This window comes from Schistocerca americana, chromosome 3 (assembly GCF_021461395.2).
Source record: "Schistocerca americana isolate TAMUIC-IGC-003095 chromosome 3, iqSchAmer2.1, whole genome shotgun sequence".
Lineage (NCBI taxonomy): Eukaryota > Metazoa > Arthropoda > Insecta > Orthoptera > Acrididae > Schistocerca > Schistocerca americana.
In genome coordinates, this window is record NC_060121.1 from 180,594,481 (window position 1) to 180,613,258 (window position 18,778).

The 18,778-nt window shown below is 41.3% G+C and overlaps 1 protein-coding gene across 1 annotated transcript in view; it reads right to left on the reverse strand.

Annotated features, from left to right (window-relative positions):
* LOC124605957 (proto-oncogene tyrosine-protein kinase receptor Ret-like) overlaps nucleotides 1-18,778 on the reverse strand; it is a 198,778-nt gene that overhangs the window by 177,186 nt on the left and 2,814 nt on the right. Inside the window, exons 2-3 of the mRNA XM_047137920.1 lie at nucleotides 15,170-15,248; nucleotides 7,700-7,865 (exon numbers count right to left, since the gene is read on the reverse strand). Coding sequence (XP_046993876.1) covers nucleotides 7,700-7,865; nucleotides 15,170-15,248 — 245 coding nt within the window. The remainder of the gene's footprint in view (nucleotides 1-7,699; nucleotides 7,866-15,169; nucleotides 15,249-18,778) is intronic.

Genomic DNA, 18,778 nt, shown 5'->3' on the forward strand with positions numbered 1-18,778 from the left:
ACATTTGCCACGCCGGACATTTGCCACCATTTTACCTGCTCCGAAGCGTTGGGTCCCTTGTCTTCCGCTCCTCCTCATCACTTACTGAGCCTTTCCGCTGATTTACTTAACATAGAACCCGAACCTCTTTCGATTTTCCGCCATATTTCTAGAGAGAGTATCGTTGTGGAAACTATTAAATGCATCTCGCACTGAAATCCGCACCAAATTTCGAGCCTCAGTAAAACTTCGCCAATCTTGGAGATTTCGCGCTCGTCTAAATTATACTTGCCTTTTTCAGTGTTCCTGCAGCAGCTTTCTGTTGTGTTTTGTATACCATGGGGGATCAGTTCCGTCTCTTGTTAATTTATTTGGTATGAATTGCCGAGTGATGTTGACACTATTTCTTTGAACTTAAGCCACATATGGTCTTCACTTACATAGTTTGGAAGCATTGGAGACTGTCTCTTAGAAAGACGTCAACCGAATTTTTGTTGCTTTTGGAAATAGATATATTTCGCGTTTAGTGTTGGTGAATTTCTTTGTCACGGAAGTGAGCTTCGCTACGACTGTGTGTTCACTAATCACTGTATCCGTCGTGATGCTCAGAATTATTTGTGGCTAAGAGGTCAAGCGTGTTTTCGTAACCATTTACAATTTGAATGGAGTCATGACCTAACTGTTCAAAGTAATCTAAAAAAAAAAAGCATTGAGAACAATTACGAGGTGTGTTTTATATCTACAATAGGGTCTGAAAATGTCAAAATACAGAAGGTGGATTGAAGTCACTGCCAACTGTATGAGTAGGGCACTTATTTGTAATGAGACTCAAGTTTTCTTTGAACTGTTCAGCAACTGTTTCATCTGAGACCGCGGGGGTCGGTAAAAGGAGCCAGTTATTAATTTATTCCGGCTGTCGAATATAGCCTCTGGCCATACTAAGTCACAGGAACTATCTGCTTCAATGTCGCTTGTGAGCTGGAAAACATTATTTTCCGTTAAGATGTGCTTCTTGTTTCTGCTGTAGTGCAGATCATTGCAATTACGGCTTTTCCCTCCAAAACCTAGGATATTTTCTCTGTGACCCTGTAAATACCAGACCTAAACAATGTAGAACAACAACGTATGTTACAAGCATAGCATTTTGTATTACTTCATTTCCTTATTTCTGACATTTTAAAATTGTACGTCGACTTTGGATGACATGTCAATCATACATGTTCTTATCTGTATTAAGTGAACGTATTTTCAGTCATGTTTTGAACATTGTCAAATGGTTCAAATGGCTCTGAGCACTATGGGACTCAACTTCTGAGGTTATCAGTCCCCTAGAACTTTGAACTAGTTAAACCTAACTAACCTAAGGACGTCACAAACATCCATGCCCGAGGCAGGATTCGAACCTGCGACCGTAGCAGTCTTGCGGTTCCAGACTGCAGCGCCTTTAACCGCACGGCCACTTCGGCCGGCTTGAACATTGTCCCGCTACACTTTATTAACTAATGTTTCGCCGCAAGAGATATCGTATTTTAGAGAGTATATTAATATGGAGTACGTCGTTTTTCTTTTCTCACATTCACATACCCATTTCTTCTTTCCTTATTGTCTTTTGGACATGCAGTTGTAATAATTAAAGTAGACACAAATGCAGTGATCAAAAACAAATGATTAGCGTACATTCGCATTCTCTTTGCATCGTTCCTTTCTTGTTGCTCCCATGGCGATGGACTGTTTCTTTCGCAATCAGTAAGCGTGAAAGGAAGCTACAGTGCAGGCAGAGGGATCTATATTTATACTTGACAGAACTAATTTCATACTGACATAATCGTCGGTATTGCTTTAGTTTCCCAAAAGTTATAAATATTTCGATTTCTGTAAAGAAGCACTGTATTTGGCCAAGATGTCGAAGAAGAAGGACCCTTCCGTACTGGTTGTATCGAGTAAGATGTGGAGACTGCGGTCTGCAAGCGGACAGAAGAAGTACGAGGAAGGGTGTCCCTTACCTGAGGGATCGTTATCTGGCGAAGGGGCAAGTGTGGCAAATGTCCGACATGGCAGATTTCTGGCACTCGCTCCACCTTCCCACTGAGGCTGCTGACGTCGTTAGCCGCTCAAGTGGTATTTCCCACTGGCGCTGCAGACGGCATCCACCGTCGCGGCCTTGCCGGTACCTGAATCCTAATGACGGCAAAGGCCGTCATTAGCAGGTTCCGCTACCTGTGGTCCTGCGGACGTCTATAGCCGCTCAGTGGTATTTTCGCCGGATATCACAGTTGCCGTTCCACGTTCATGCTAGCTGGTTCGTGTGATCATCTGCATTTTGCTATTGTGGTGTCGTTTAGCTTTCTACCTACTCATCAGGATTTTTAGAGTTTTGCGTTCCACAGACAAAAGCCACTTCGGCGTGGTTGCACTGACGAAGAGATACTGGAGATACTCACAAGGAGTGACAGTGACAGTGTGGCATCTTCAATGACTGTAGTGATGGTGATGGTTTCGTCATAAGAATCTCTTAGCAATACGTGTCCACGTACTTCACCAAATAGAGCTCACCATTATAGTTCTTCTTGAGATTCTGAAAGTGAAGACTAATCGATCCGTAAAAGGCCATGCCGTGGTGACAAATTTGATTGGCAAAAGCGTGATTTCAGTCCAGCACTGCATGCTTTTGATGAGTCATCATTAGGGCATAATTGTGAACTAGCGCCTGATTCATGCGTTCTATCTTTTTTCATGCTATTTCAATCACAAAATCTGATGAAATTTATAGCACTTGAAACAAACTGATTTTGCACTTTCACCATGGGAAAGATGTCGGAATCAGTCCATACTCGATTGTCCAACTGCGAAGGTACTGGTTTTGGGGCACTGTATTGGTTCATTGGTTTTTGGCTTCTCGTAACCCGTGGTTAAAAAGTTGCAAATAAGAAAATGTTGCTCCAGAGATGTACTTCTGAATATTGCAATTCTGGGCGAAGCTATTTCCCGTTAGCGTTTTATGTTACTTTCGAGAATGTTGCATTTTAGTGACAACTCTACCAATCGTGGACATGACAGTTTGTTTAAAAATTAGGAAAATAATTGATACAGTTCGTATGGCGTTACGCAGTGCGTTTAATCCATACAAAAAACTCTGTGTCCATGAAAGCCTACTATTGATCAAAGGTTGCTTATCTTTTAAACAGTTCATTGTTTCGAAACGAAGTAGATTTGGACTCGAGACATTGGTGTTGTACAACTATAAAACTGGATAGTTCTTGGGTTTCACATCATACCTAGGCACAACAACAGAAATTGAAGTCCGTAGTTTGAGGAAATCCGGCGGTGTAGTAGCAACACCAACGAAGCCGTACTGTGAACGTGGACATACTCTGTATGTCGACAGATGGTATGTAAGTCAAGACACGTTCCTCTGGCTTCACAATCATAGAACAGCAGCATACGGTACTGTACGTAGCAACAAAAGCGATTTGCCGAAGCTACAGAAGAAACTGAAACGAGTAAAAGTTGAATTTATGTCAACTGACACAATGCTTTCCATATCAAGTGGTGCGACAAGGGAGATGTGTGGATGTTGACTACCTGTAGCACTACAGATATACGTCACACGGCGAGAAAGTAATGAAGGCACAATGTGTTGTCGACTAAAATGCAATTATAGGTGCAGTGTGCTGACAAACACAGACTGGATGCTTCATGTCCAAGACAATAACGAACAAAACAAAACAAAAAAAAAACTTTTCGTATCGATCGTTTCAGTTGCGAATAACGGAAATCGTGAAAATCCTGTAGAAACAGCTATTTCAGTATTTGCAGAATTTTCCAATTTTATTGGCTACTTTTCCAAACTTTGCCGTAGCAATTACGAACGCAACAACCAAAGAATTATCCAAATTTTTTAAGCTATTGTTTGATTTTAGTGAGACTAATGCTCAGCAATTCATTTTCATTTATAGAGATTTAACTTCATTAGACTATGGTTAGACGCATGCACTCGCCCGTTTCTGACGCACAAAATATCTTTAGAAATTAAAGTTGGCGTTTAATTAGGTGGTGTGAAGAATTTAGTATTTCATTCTAGAATTCTTAAACAAAAGTTTGTACATCATGGTTTATTTCTACTGTGTAATAACAATTGCGTCACGCATGGAAAGAATTCAGAAATATTGACTTTTTATGGTTTTGAAGTTTCCATGGGGGTAATTTATTGGTTAATGATCCGAAAATATAGTTATTAGCTCCGAAACTGTGTCTCGGCATCCAGACTATTCCCTGGAAAGTTGTGTGCGACGAATTATTGCGTTAGTACAAACGAACGTGAAAGTTTGATCGTTACGGATTCTCCAGCGTTTACATCGTAAGTTACGTACAAAAAAACTGATAATTAAGTGTCAGTACTTCAGATAAGACTCAGATGTATACAGAAAACTAATCACTGTTCCCAAGAACTACTTGCAAGTGAAAGGAAGCCTTTGATGAGGAGATAGCAGCATCGGCGGTCTCAGTGTTCATTTTATCAGCCGAGCAATTCATCTCCATATTCTAAGCTATGAAGTAAGTATCCAGATACACTGTGTTTATTTGTAACGTCGGTAATCACACTCTGAATGCCAGACAGCCGCGAGCGCCCTGGCACAGGGCAAGGTCGGGCAACGAAGGGCTCAAGCATAGACAGCAGTCCACGGCTATCAACTCTGGTAAATAGATCAGGTGATGCGCAGCCGGATGCGCACCTGAAGCAGCCAAAAGGTTAACTAGCAGTATTATAGTCAAGAGTAAACAATTTTCATTTATTTAAAACTTTTTGTACGCTAATAACCAAATTGACTATAAAATCTTTCAGCACTGACGTCTTCCGTGGTATGAGAAGCACAGTTAACTGTGCAGTTCCCTGTGCTATTTAGGAAGGATTCCAAATAGCGTCAAAAGTTCTTTCCGTTTTGCAACTGACAAATATGTCTGGTCTTTCAGATGAAACATACCATGGCGCACATCGGCCTTAGTATTTCCTCTTTTTAAGACAATGACCTTTTCCATTTTTCTGTTTCTGAATAAGAATTATTAATAGGTAATTGGGACGGATGCCTTTCACATATTGATGGAAAAGCATTTGTAGATCTTACAAGCAGGCATTGACTGCAATGTTTCAGCTGCACCTTTAGAATAAAAGAAGTCGGCTATAAGCATCGGACGCGACTGCTACGGTCGCAGGTTCAAATCCTGCCTCGGGCATGGATGTGTGTGTTGTCCTTAGGTTAGTTAGGTTTAAGTAGTTCTAAGTTCTAGGGGACTGATGACCACAGATGTTAAGTCCCATAGTGCTCAGAGCCATTTGAACCATATAAGCATCGGAATTACGTGGAATAGGTTCATACTTAACTGACACGACAATCGTGCGTAATTCTTGCGGAACAAAGGCCTTGTTTACTCTTCATCTGATAAGATCCATCAAGTAATCGGTGTGTGAAACATTTTTTCCATGACTTGGCACTTGCAATAGTTCGTAGTATGCAAAACAAAACGAAACAGAAACGATATAGTAAACACCGTATGTGTGAAATTAATTTCTTTCATGAAGTTCATCGCGGCTGTGGACACTGTGGCATTAAATTAGTGTTGATAACGTTTATTGTTTATAAAATATTTTTACTTGAGAACGGTCTTTGCAGTTCATAACAAATAAAAGGATAAACTGATTTATCTGCTGAAATGTAAGTGAAATAATTTACAACTCCTTTTAGTTTCACCGGTATTATATCTTAAACTTACCGGCAGTTTAGAACTGTGCGGTGGAGGAGCCCAGGGCAATGCCTCCCAAGAGTACTGCTGTTAACGATTAAGCTCTCGATGTATAAAATTTTTGCTTGTCAGTACCTATGTGGTCCTCTTCCAACTTAACAGAGGCTTCGCTATAAACCGTTCAGTTCTGTTATTCCTTTAAAGTAGCGTATACCACAGAAATGGCTTAGATGTTGTTGAGATTCTTTCCAGAATGAATTTCTCATTTGGCAACAGAGGTTCTGGCTTTGATTTCTAGCCCAGTAAACAGTTTTAATCTGTCACGGAACTTCAAAATAACACTGTTTTTGATGAATGGTGAATGATTCATTCAGGGAAATGTGTTTGGACCACTGCTAGAATAACTGCCGTTATTCTTTCACGAGATTTGTTCTGTATTATTACTATACTTCAATCTCACACTAAAATTAAAAAAAACAGAAAGAGTTTATAATAATTATAATAATAATACGTAATATTGAGGAGAGGCTGCCACTCAGAAAGAAATACAGGACTCAAAGATATCCATGAGAAACCCGTGAAGTAGACTGTCACAGAATTTCATAAGTGAAAGAAGATGAAGGATATGACTATATGTTTATGAAAATCTCGAGAAAACTTTTAATTACCACATCGTCACAAAAGTAATATCGGATATTCGCAGATTGTTGAGGGAGTGGGTCAGTGTTTTCCATTACTTCGCAAAGTGTATCGTGCGAGTATGTTCATCGTGAACCTCGGAGAAAAACAACAGAACAGTTACTGTGTGCAGTGAGTTGCCCAGATCAGACTAGGATAGCAGTGCAAGCGGCAATGACTGCCGCTGTCTGACACTGTGCATACCAATTACTAACCTAGGCCAATGGCCTTGCTGCAGTGGTAACACCGATTCCCGTCAGAGCAACGAAGCTATGTGCTGTCGGTCTGGGCTAGCACGTGGATGGGTGACCACCCGCTTCGCTGAGTGCTGTTGGCAATCGGGGTCAAAAATTCAAATGGCTCCGAGCAGTATGGGACTTAACATCTGTGGTCATCAGTCCCCTAGAACTTATAACTACTTAAACCTAACTAACCTAAGGACATCATACACATCCATGCCCGAGGCAGGATTCGAACCTGCGACCGTAGCGGTCACGCGGTTCCAGACTGAAGCGCCTAGAACCGCACCGCCACACCGGCCGGCCCAATCGGGGTCCACTCAGCCCTTGTGAGGAGCTACTTGATTGTCAAGTAGCGACTCCGATCTCAAACTGACATACGGCCGGGAGAGCGGTGTGGTGATCACATGCCACTCCACATCCCCGTCCACTGACGCCTGAGGATGACACGGCGGCCGGTAGGTACCGTTGGGCTTTCAGGGCCTGTTCAGGTGAAATACAGTTTTAGGTTTTCTACAGACGCTGTGGACAGGACATTTCTTTTGTTTGCTGCAGACGAGGACGACGAAGAAAGCCAAGGCATCGCCTTTGCTATATCTTCAGTGAACTGGATGTTACTGTCAATTGAGTTGGGACGTTCCTGACATTGTTCAAGTTCCTCCCGTCTCCGGCGAGCGTGTCTCCAGTGTGTCGAAAGAAATGAAAAGCAGTATCCTAGAATCATTTTTTTATGATAAAAGGACGTGTCAGCAGACCTTTCAGCTATTAATCCACTAACAATGGCCAAACAGTACTGGTCACAAGCTTGTAGCGTTTTAACCACTTGAAAGAGCTAGAAGCCCGAGAACGTTGTATTCAGTGTTACTGCCGCGAAACTTGGAATTACGGGGAAAGCTGACCGACAGGTGATACTCTAGATACACATTCGAATATTGAGGACATTTTGAGTGCCTGTGGATGTGCGACTGAAGTGCATGGTCCCCCATCAGCTGGTCTGACCTCGGAAAATGTTCGATTGCAGGCACGTGTTGTATGGTAGTCCAGACAGACAGGTGGTTACTCACGCTTGAGTTTCTTGACAGCGACGGTGCGCCAGCCGGGCACGCCGCCCACGGCTTCAGCGCGCGCCAGGAAGACTCGCCCGAAGTCTCCCTTGCCGATCTGCCGGCCCAGCTGCAGTCGCTCGTAGCTCACCTCGAACGTGTCCACCTCGCCGCGAGCTTTCGCCTCCTGCGGGACAGACACCAGACACCGCGACCAAAGTGACAAACATTCAAGATGAGGATAACACTGTACTAAAGTAAAAACACAAATGATTATTATTCCTTCTCAACAATCAGTAACTAAACACGTTAGTCACAAATTCAGTGTCGAAACTGACAGATATAATGGCCGAGACAAAAGACAACAACAAATATACACTGAAGAGCAAAAGAAACTGGCACACCTGCCTAACATCGTGTAGGACCGCAGCGAGCACGTGGGAGTGCCACAACACGACGTGGTATGGACTCGACTAATGTCTGAAGTAGTTTCTGAGAGAATCGACATCATGACTCCCGCAGGACTGTCCTTAAATCTGAAACAGTACGAAGGGATGGAGATCTCTTCTAAACAGCACGTTGCAGGGCATCCCAGATATGCTCAATAATGTTCATGTCTGGGGAGTTGGGTGGCCAGCGGAAGTGTTTAAACTCAGAAGAGTGTTCCTGGAGCAATTCTCTAGCAATTCTGGACGTGTGAGGTGTCGCATTGTCCTGCTGTAATTGCCCAAGTCCTTCGGAAAGTACAATGGACATGAATGGATGCAGGTGATCAGGCAAGATCCTTACGTAGGCATCACCTTTCAGAGTCGTATGTAGGCGTATAAGGGGTCGAAAATTACACGCCCCATACCATTACACAACCTCCACTAGTTTGATCAGTTCCCTGTTGACAAGCGGGGTCCATGGATTCGTCAGGTTCTCCCCATACCAGTAGACGTCAATCCACTCCATACGATTTGAAATGAGACTCGTCCGACCAGGAAACATGTTTCTAGTCATCTACAGTCCATTCTCGGTGTTGACGGGCACACGCGAGGCGCAACGCTTTGTGTTGTGCATTCATCAAGGGTATACTACTGGGCCTTCAACACCGAAAGACGATATCCATGATGTTTCATAGAATAGTTCGCACGCTGACACTTGTTGGCGGCCCAACACTGAAATCTGCAGTAGTTTGCGGAAAGGTTGCGCGTCTGTCATGTTGAATGTAATGTCGTTGTAATGTCTTGTAATGTCGTTGGTCCTGTTCTTGCAGGATCTTTTTCCGGCCGCAGCGATGTCTGGGATTCGATGTTTAACCGGATTCGTCATATTCACGGTACACGCGTGAAATGGTGGTACGGGAAAATCCTCATTTCATCGCTACCTCGGAGATGCTTTATCACATCGCTCGTCGGACGACTGCAACAGTACACTCAGACTCACTTAAGTCTTGATAATCTGCCATTGTATCAGCACTAACCAATTTAACAACTGCGCCAGAGGCTTATTGTCTCATAGAGGCGTTGCCGACCGCAGCGCCGTATTCTGCCTGTTTATATATGTCTGTATTTGAATACGCTTACCTATGATACCAGTTCCTTTGGCGCTTCAGTGCACTTCGGTAAGTTACCAATATGTTTTGGAGTAAGCACGGAGTCTCTAGGACGTCATTGAGTCGTATTGATAATAAAGCTGTGTTAAATGTTTTTCAGTAATTTATTGCTACGATCTGCGCTACAATAAATATTCAAAATGAGTAGTGTTAACTACATCGCATAACCGTTATTAGTGGAGCAGGGTGTGACATGTCCTGTACGAATGTGACGACTGCAAGAATTCTTGCAATTAATTCTTCTTCCGACTACACATGGGATTTAAGAAGCCCCAGGGGATGAAGTCCATCAGACTGTTTGTCCCGCAGTTCTCTGCACGTGTACTGTCACCGTCAAGCAAGCACTACAGCGCTAAATGCTGTTTACTGGCTGAACGTGGACATCAGGATATCACAACGCTAAGTACTAAGTCAACTGTGGTGTAACTAAGTTTAAAGCAGGCACTTTCATTTAATGTTACCCACCTTAAGGACCGGACGTACTCGTTGTGAAAGTGATAGTTGTAGCTCATTTGGCGCACAACGACTATTGTTAGGAGTGTAATCCTCAGCAACGCATTTCGGGAATCATGCCCCAACCACCTGGTTGTCTCTGTTTACCTTTCTTAAACACGCACATAAAAAAAGAAAGTTATTCGGATATAAAGTGCTCGTCTCCCTCATAAAAACGGCAACGCGAAATTCCCTGTTCCGCTTATCCGTATTTCCGCGCACTGACCAAAGCGTTCCTTTCGCATAGCGGTTCATGTCGCGCAACTGCCTTCCGCCCACCGACTAGTAGTGGAACCACATAGAGGGCCCCAACAGACTGCAGTGGCCATCAGTCATGCCATAGCATTCCAGAGATGTTTCATGAGATGTGAAGAAACATACCAATAGTCATCTAAGCAAACCTGCTCACATACGTCGTATTAACGCTAATCTTAAAAAAAATATCCAAGAAACCTTTGAAGAAATTATTACTACATTTAGTACAATATCGAACCTAACTCGGTGAACTATTTAAAGATGTTCAAGTACGCCAGTTGCTCTTCGTTTCCTCTCTACTAAACTGTACTGGTTGTTTTACAATTCTTATTACAGACTTTTAGCGATTGTAGACCGGGCTTAATACACGAAGTTTTGATAAGGAAATCATGTCCAGAGATGTACCGTTTGGATGTAGAATAGATGTTCTAGGCGTTTCAGTCCGGAACCGGGCTGCTGCTAGGGTCGCGGGTTCGAATCCTGCCTCGGGCATGGGTGTGTGTGATGTCCTTAGCTTAGTTAGGTTTGAGTAGTTCTAAGTCTAGGGGATTGATGACCTCAGATGTAAAGTCCCATTATGCTTAGAGCCATTTGTACACGGCTCAAATGGCTCTGAGCACTATGGGACTCAACTGCGGAGGTCATTAGTCCCCTAGAACTTAGAACTAGTTAAACCTAACTAACCTAAGGACATCACAAACATCCATGCCCGAGGCGGGATTCGAACCTGCGACCGTAGCGGTCTTGCGGTTCCAGACTGCAGCGCCTTTAACCGCACGGCCACTTCGGCCGGCTTTGTACACGGCACGACTGTGTAGAGGTACGTTGTTTACAGTTATTTTACATCCAAGCGCTACCATACTTTGCATTCGTTTCTTATTAAAATTTTATCTACCAAGACCGCTCTGTAGCCCCAAGCTAACAGGAATTATGGAACACGCCTTACGACATAATGCATTTTTCTGTAAGCTTATGCTTATGTGTATGTAAAAACGACTGAATTTCTGTTCATTACAAACTTTTCTGCGACATACTCCCTCTGTGTTGTTTAATCTACGTGACTAAAAGCAAATCTGTTATTTCAGTGGTATATCGTTTCGTATCTTTCACTCGTCGCACTTCTCGTCAAATATTGCTACCTAATTTTATTGTGATCTACGATAGTATTTGATCAAAGACGTAACAAGGGTAGTTTCAAGTGTTGTGTCACCGCCAGATACCACACTTGCTAGGTGGTAGCCATTAAATCGGCCGCGGTCCATTAGTATACGCCGGACCCGCGTGTCGCCACTGTCAGTAATTGCAGACCGAGCGCCACCACACGGCAGGTCTAGAGAGCCTTCCTAGCACTCGCCCCAGTTGTACAGCCGACTTTGCAAGGAAAGGTTCACTGACAACTACGCTCTCATTTGCCGAGACGATAGTTAGCATAGCCTTCAGCTACGTCATTTGCTACGACCTAGCAAGGCGCCGTATTCAATTGATATTTATTATGTGAAGCATGTATCATCAAGAGAGAGGTTCTACAATTGTGGATTAAAGTTAAGTATTGCATCATCTACGTACTTTATTTGCAATTCTCAAGATATTGTCCTGTTCCAGACCTCACGCCAGTCAGCGTGTAATTAAACGCGTGCATTTCGACCTCCTCTAGAAACACAGTGTTGGCTCTTCTGCCAACACTACATCAAGATTTGGCGTTATTGAGCCATACAGACGCGTTCGTTAAAGCAGCTGCAGTTACGCTAATGTGAGTATCCGAAGTAGATGGCAGGCTCCACCATTTGTGTACATACACATTAACATTTTAGTGTAATGGAAGATACCATGAAGGGAGTTTCGCAGCAATTTTGATTCTCCTATTCCTCGTAGGCCTACACAGGATGTTCAAAACTTCAGTGCCCGAAGTAACAGGAAGACAAAATCAAATACATTTGTAAAGCAACCGTGCGTCAGAAACACATATTGAGTGAGCACTGAGCATGCGTGTGTAATACTGGACTGGAACAGATAAAAGTCGTTGTGTTTAACGTTTTCACAATTCGTATGTATGATCGGATGAAATTCTTCCTTTGTGTGGCCATATTCTCCGTAGTTGCTTCACTGTTCTTGAGGGTATTTTCGTTCCGTCCTTACAACTACAAGAAAATTAGTGTTTTACTTTAATGAGGCAGAGCATTATCAGTAGTATGTAATTATAGATATTTACAAGTTGATTTATTTTCGATATCAAAAAACAGTTCTTTAACAATATGTTGGTTTTTATTAGTTAAAACTTCCGGGCTGATAGGTCGTGGTCGATGTGTTGAAACTATTTTTTCCTGACACTTCGTTGTCAACGGTTCATTAACTACTGAAGACGCCGGCCGTGAAAGCCTAGGCTTTATGTTGGTTTTTACTTACTGTGATTTCTGCCTAGTTTCTCGCCGATATCGGGATATGCCGCCTGCTAGCAAATCTTTGCTGTCTTTCATCATTAGGCACTGATACATGTAGTCTAATTTTCGGTTGCTCTGTAGAACTTTGCATATATTAAGTATTACACAGCACGCTTTATCGCACACCACCGTTAACTTTTTTCTATACTTCTAAGAGCGTATTGTATTTTGTAGTGTTGCCAACATAACATTGCCAGTAGTCTGTCTTTGAGCTATAGATTTATTACTTTTTAATTAATTGTATGTGTGTTGTTCTATTTAATTATATTTCTGGGTATTTATATACGGTGTAAGATTAATGAAGGAATAATGAAGGAGTGGTTTTCATTTTTAGGCAGATGAGGGAGAAACAATGATGAGTGTACGTAAGTGTACAGTAGTGTGAGATGGAGGAAAATGTGAGGAACAAGAAAGTGAAATGAAACTGGCAAGGGAGGGGGGGGGGGGGGAGGCCGGGAGGAGAAGGTGAAGGTTGGGAAAGGCTCTTGTCTTTTCCGTGTAATTTTTTCAATTGTTTTATATACTTCTTTCCAATATTTATTTCGTAATTTACCAACTGTTTATTTTGTGCCAAAGCTGATGATGTTTTACCTCAGCCGGCCGGAGTGGCCGAGCGGTTCTAGGCGGTTCTGGAACCGCACGACCGCTACGATTGCAGGTTCGAATCCTGCTTCGGGCATGGATGTGTGTGATGTCCTTAGGATAGTTAGGTTTAAGTAGTTCTAAAATCTAGCGCACTGATGACCTCAACAGTTTAGTCCCGTAGTGCTCAGAGCCATTTGAACTATTCTTCTTACCTCAACAAAGCGAAACGCGTCAGGTGAAAAAAAAAAACACGAATGTTTCTGTAGTTGTAACGACTGTACCGTCCTTACATATTTCCTACTCAATTCAGCTGAACAACATACACAGTGTTCTTGAAGTTCACCTGCCGCCGACAGTGGTGTAGGTACTTTAGATATCAGGATGACGCGGTTTCAGCATGATGCGGCCCCAGTGCACTCCGCAAAATGAGTCCGAGCAGTAACAAACTAGCACTTTCGGCAGTCGCTGGATCGGTTGAAGATGACCCGTGCATTGGCCTGCAAGATCTCCGGACCTCACCTCATTAGACTTCATAGTCCGGAGCTGCTTGAAAGCCGAGAGGTATTCCACCTCTTCTGATTCGGAGGCGGAACTGGTCGCAAGAATTTTTGCAGCAGACACATAAACACAGAACACACCACGCAATATTCCAGCGAGTACGCGATTCCCTGCTATATCGATAGCAGCTCTGCGCTGAAGTTAATGTTACTCATTATGAACATTCATTGTGACGTAGTAGTGATCAGAACAATAAAGCAATGAGAAACATCTAACAACACTTTACTATCACTCACACACAATAACGTCCTGCACGCTTATTACTTCAACAATATGCGGTTCTTTAATGGAATATGTTTTTTTTTTTTTTTTTTTTTTTTTTTTTTGTCTATGTCACCATCCCTGTTAGTTTGGGCACTGAATTTTTGAGCACCCTGTATATGAATGATCATCCAGTTAACATTCAATATACAGAGATAGTAATTTTTATAGACGACTCACACATTACGATCCATTCTGATGAAAGGAAAGCAACAAAACATTATAGTAACACCGCTTTCTAAAGAACTAATAACTATTGCCTGAAAAGGTAGGATAGTTCTGGGGAACTCAGTATATTTAACTATATACAGCAAACGTAGTAACATACATTTATCGTTTCTCAAGAAAGGTAGTCGGTAAACAAAATTTACAAATTTTTGAAACTTTATGTTGATAAGATCCTGAACTAGATGAAACGGATTATTGAGCAGCTGGAACAACTAATTTCATCAACTTTTGCTGTTTGTGCAGTTGCTGCTTTTGGAAACAAATCAGCACGTTAACATATTTTGCACTTGTGCCATAAGATATCAACGAATGAATAATTTTTGGGGGACCTCATCACTTAGAAAGAAATTAATGACTGCATAAGACCTTGAAGTGTGAGCAATAGGCTGCGTGCCGTCACAATCATCTTGTAAGTGCATCTTGAAGGGTATTTATACTCTGTGATAAAATTCATCTCACATAGTCCTGCACAATTTGACAATAACTGCGATTTCCACAGATGAAACACATGAAGAAACGATGACCGTTGGTGATCCATCACTAACGTTCTCAGTGGCTCATAAAGTAAACCAACAAGCTGCCACTAGATTCTTTTCTCATTTGTACAATAACTTAAACTCACAGATAGCAAAGGAAATTTGAAATCTAGATTATTATCATTTCTTGTGTACATCTCCTACTCTCGGATAAACTTTACGTTTTAGCTCAAGAGAAGTAGCAAGTCTGGACTAAAAAAAATTGAGTTTGTCACTAGTATACATTAGGAGATAAACTAATATCGTGATTTAAAGAAATTAAACCATAGTACTGTTTAATAACTTGTAAATCATCAGTATTTAGCCATAGTAGCAAACGTATCATGTATACGCAGCGTGTAAACTGACTAACGTCAGTAAATATACTCTGAAAGATGTACCTAATTTATGTAACACGATGTAGGCCAGGTTTTACCGTTACAAAATGACAATGAGTGCCGATCAATAAGTTTTACCAGCCTGTTGTAACAAAGTACGTGCTCCTCCTGCATGACAGAAAATACTTGTCGAATATCTGGTAAGCTCCAGTGTAGCGACTCACCTCTATCTCCTTCTCTACGTAGAGTATGCTGCGCTCCTGTAAGGCCGGGAAGGACACCCGAGTGATGCGGCTGCTGCTACTAAAACACGAGAGCACAAAATGGCGATGCTAAAATATTTGCTATGATTAGTACAGAGAAGTGGCTTTAAGCTCCTCAGAGAAAGACGCACTTGGAGGTGAAAGGATATAGTTTGTAATACCTTATAATGAAATTGGTCAGCCACACACTGTTATTTGATTGTACACAACACAGTACACATAATAAATTCACCAATCGACCCAGTAACATTTCTTGCATAATACACCTTGCCTCTACTCAGATGCAGTCAAGTTGTTTGCTTGCGTATTAAAGTGAAAGAGGTATTTTTCATCCAAACAAGTAATTCCAAAGTTATTCCCAATGAAGTATCATAATGTTAAAAAATTTATCAAAATTCTAAAGCATTTTTGAAAAACTAGTATCATTAATTCTCATGTTTATGTTTTATAATTAGTGCCAGACTTGATTTCGAATTTGAAAATAACGAAGTGCAAATGAAAAATGCACAAACATAATTATATCGTATTGTCAAATAGTGTATATGTACAGCTAATTGACCTTTGTTCACTTTTGGTGGGACTGCGAAGCTGTGAGTCGAGTAAGAAGTAGCGTATTGTTGTGCATACCCAAAGGAATTACTGTATTGCAACTATTGAAACTAAGAAGCATTAATTAAAATGTGCAGAAACAAACTTAATTCCTGTAACTTTTCCTTCGAACTTTAACATAGGAGCTATTACGAATCCAGTGACCTCTGTCTTAAAGCATAAATCAACATACTCCGAGGTTAGCTGAACGAAGAACCTGCAATCCAAATAGACCACAAGTTAAGTGAGAAAGTCATCCCATAAACGTGCAGTCACAAATTCAAGACAAGGTTTTAATATTATTCCTATACTGCTTTTTAACGTTTTGAAAACTTAAAGCAAACCGTTGTACAGTGAAGTGAGCATTGTCACACATTACTTTACTTTTAAAATTCGGCATTATTAAAGAATATCAAGTTACAACTTGATACAAGCATAACAGTTTGCTTCCTGGAAATCGTATTGCTCTGTAAACTGAGACACCAATTTCGTGGAAGGGTGTGTGTGTGGGGAGTGGGGGAGGGGAGAGGGGGGGTGGATGGAATACGGTTGGGAGTAAGATACAGTATGACAGTGAAACAAGAAAGTGGGAGAACGATAAGAGAACCAAATCTTTTAAAACGATCAGAACAGACATCAAAGGCAACAACTACCAAAATTACTTTTTAAACACATATTTTTCGCCTTGATGGATTATGAATATTATGCCATCTCCTGTTGATACGTAACCTTATGTAATTTTCTCAGCTTTGCAATACATAGGCCGGAAAATTTTTTAATGTATTGTGTTTCTGGTCTCTGTAAAAATGCAGAAACGTGATAATTCCATTAACACAGTGTACGTTACCTGCACATTTGAAGCAGCAGAAGGTTGGGAAGAAGACAGCATAGTAGATAGTATAGGTCTGGTAAAGCTTTAAACTCTGGGGAAAAAATTATCAGCTCACTCTGCTTTTTACTGTCAAATATAAAAGAGAGGGTTGAATGTACTGCGTATTAGTTGACCGTTCCATTGATCCATGGCAGGATATGTTATATACTATAAGTGAAAAACAAACGACACTGTATTAATATTCTACAATATTTATTCTTCACAGACAATCTGGCAGGACAGTAACTACCCATTTGAAAGAAACGCCAAATAACAGGATATTTAGATAAGGAGACTGTGCTTCTGAATGTTGTTGTTGTGGTCTTCAGTCCTGGGACTGGTTTGATGCAGCTCTCCATGCTACTCGCTTTTGAATATCAGCCGCTTAATGTTGACCAGATTACAAGGTGCAGCAAGAAGTACACAACGAGAGGTAGGCGAGCTACCTTAAAGTAACGGAAGGTAATAAACTTATATACACTAGGCAAGGCTTAGAACTGAATCATGAGAGACAGTTTCCCTAATCACCACTTCCAACTGCTGATTATGCTAATTATCTAGTCTGGACCATTTTGTAATCTACCTCTCCTACTCAAATGCTCCATTTTTCTTGCTGTAGCTTCACTTACCATATGAAAATTTTATTTTGTTTAATAATAGTTGTTTCATTTATCTGCTTGTCTCTTTGTAATATTTTGCTGATTTGTTATTTTGGACCTGTAAAAGACAAGAATACCTTGTTCAGTCACCCCATTAGAACATTTGCAGAGTTGAACCAAGATTGTGTTATTCAATCACCCGCTTGGAATAGGTTTATACTGTTGTACTTAGTTTTCTTTTCAAATCCAGTGTTGTAATTTCTCATGTAATTACTTGAAGTCACATTCTCATATAAATTACATAGTTTTACATTTTATTTTTACCGAAATAATTCCTCCCACGTTCTTCCACAAAAATTTCAGAACCACACATATTTATCCTTCTACCTGAAGGTAGCGTAACTGCCGATAAGCGCTTCATAAAATAATAAACATTATAGCATATCAGAGCAGTGCTGTGTGTTTTTCACTCATAATGAATGTACTATTTTCATGTCTGTTTTGTTGATAAAACCAATGAAGGCCGTATATAAATATTGCTATTTTTGCCACAGAGATACTCTCTGTCCATGAACACAAATAAATTAGTAACGTAAGATATTTACCTTTTTCATTCATCAGTGTCCTATAGACAGAATTAAGCAGTAGCACGTAACGTAAGAAGTACTCATGGCACAAAACAAAATAATTAGTATTATGAGTGACCTCCACACAATTTCATCTTCAAAGCATCTGCCTCATGTAAGGCGTCTTGATTTAAGATATAAAGTCATTCAGGACAGTTTCGGAGCATTAAACTGATTGGCGGGGACAGTCGTAGCCAGTAAAGAAACTGAGAATGTCAACCAATTGTCACTTTGATGTCAGTACACCACCAAGCACCTGGTAGTGACAGACAATAAAGTGCTCCAGTAACAGTCAAACTGACAATCTTCTGTTTCTCTCAGAGCGGTAGCTAAGACCAAAGTAAGTGATCTTGAAATAATTATTAATGCAATAGTCCATATAATGGAAATACGATAGTTTCAGAACAAGTTTTTTAAAAGGGTAATTACAATTAGTGTAGCTGTGGTTCAGTATAAAATAAATGCGTGAAAACAAATATGGCTGAGCTGTACTCTAATTACATTCACACAGCTGACTCATCTAACACTTAGCTCTATATGCTGCATTCAAGTGCTAAGCGTACAGTTAATAAATACAGTTTATGTAGCCATGGTGGTCCAGTGGGTAGAGCACTGGACTACAGGCCTGGTGCTCCCAGGTTCAATTACAGCGAGGAATCCCTCTAGGACGGCCGCAACTCCACTCACCCTGTTATCACATGAGTACCAGCTTACTTTCCCGTGGCTGAAACACAGCCAGGGCGATGGGCTCGCCACCGCCTCTCCCCACCACCGCTCCTGGTGCCGCGGTGGAGAACGGCTGTACTATATGCATTCAGGACAGTCGCACTATCAGAGGCTTTTATCACATACTTAACCTCTACCTTCACATCTGATAAGTTTCTCA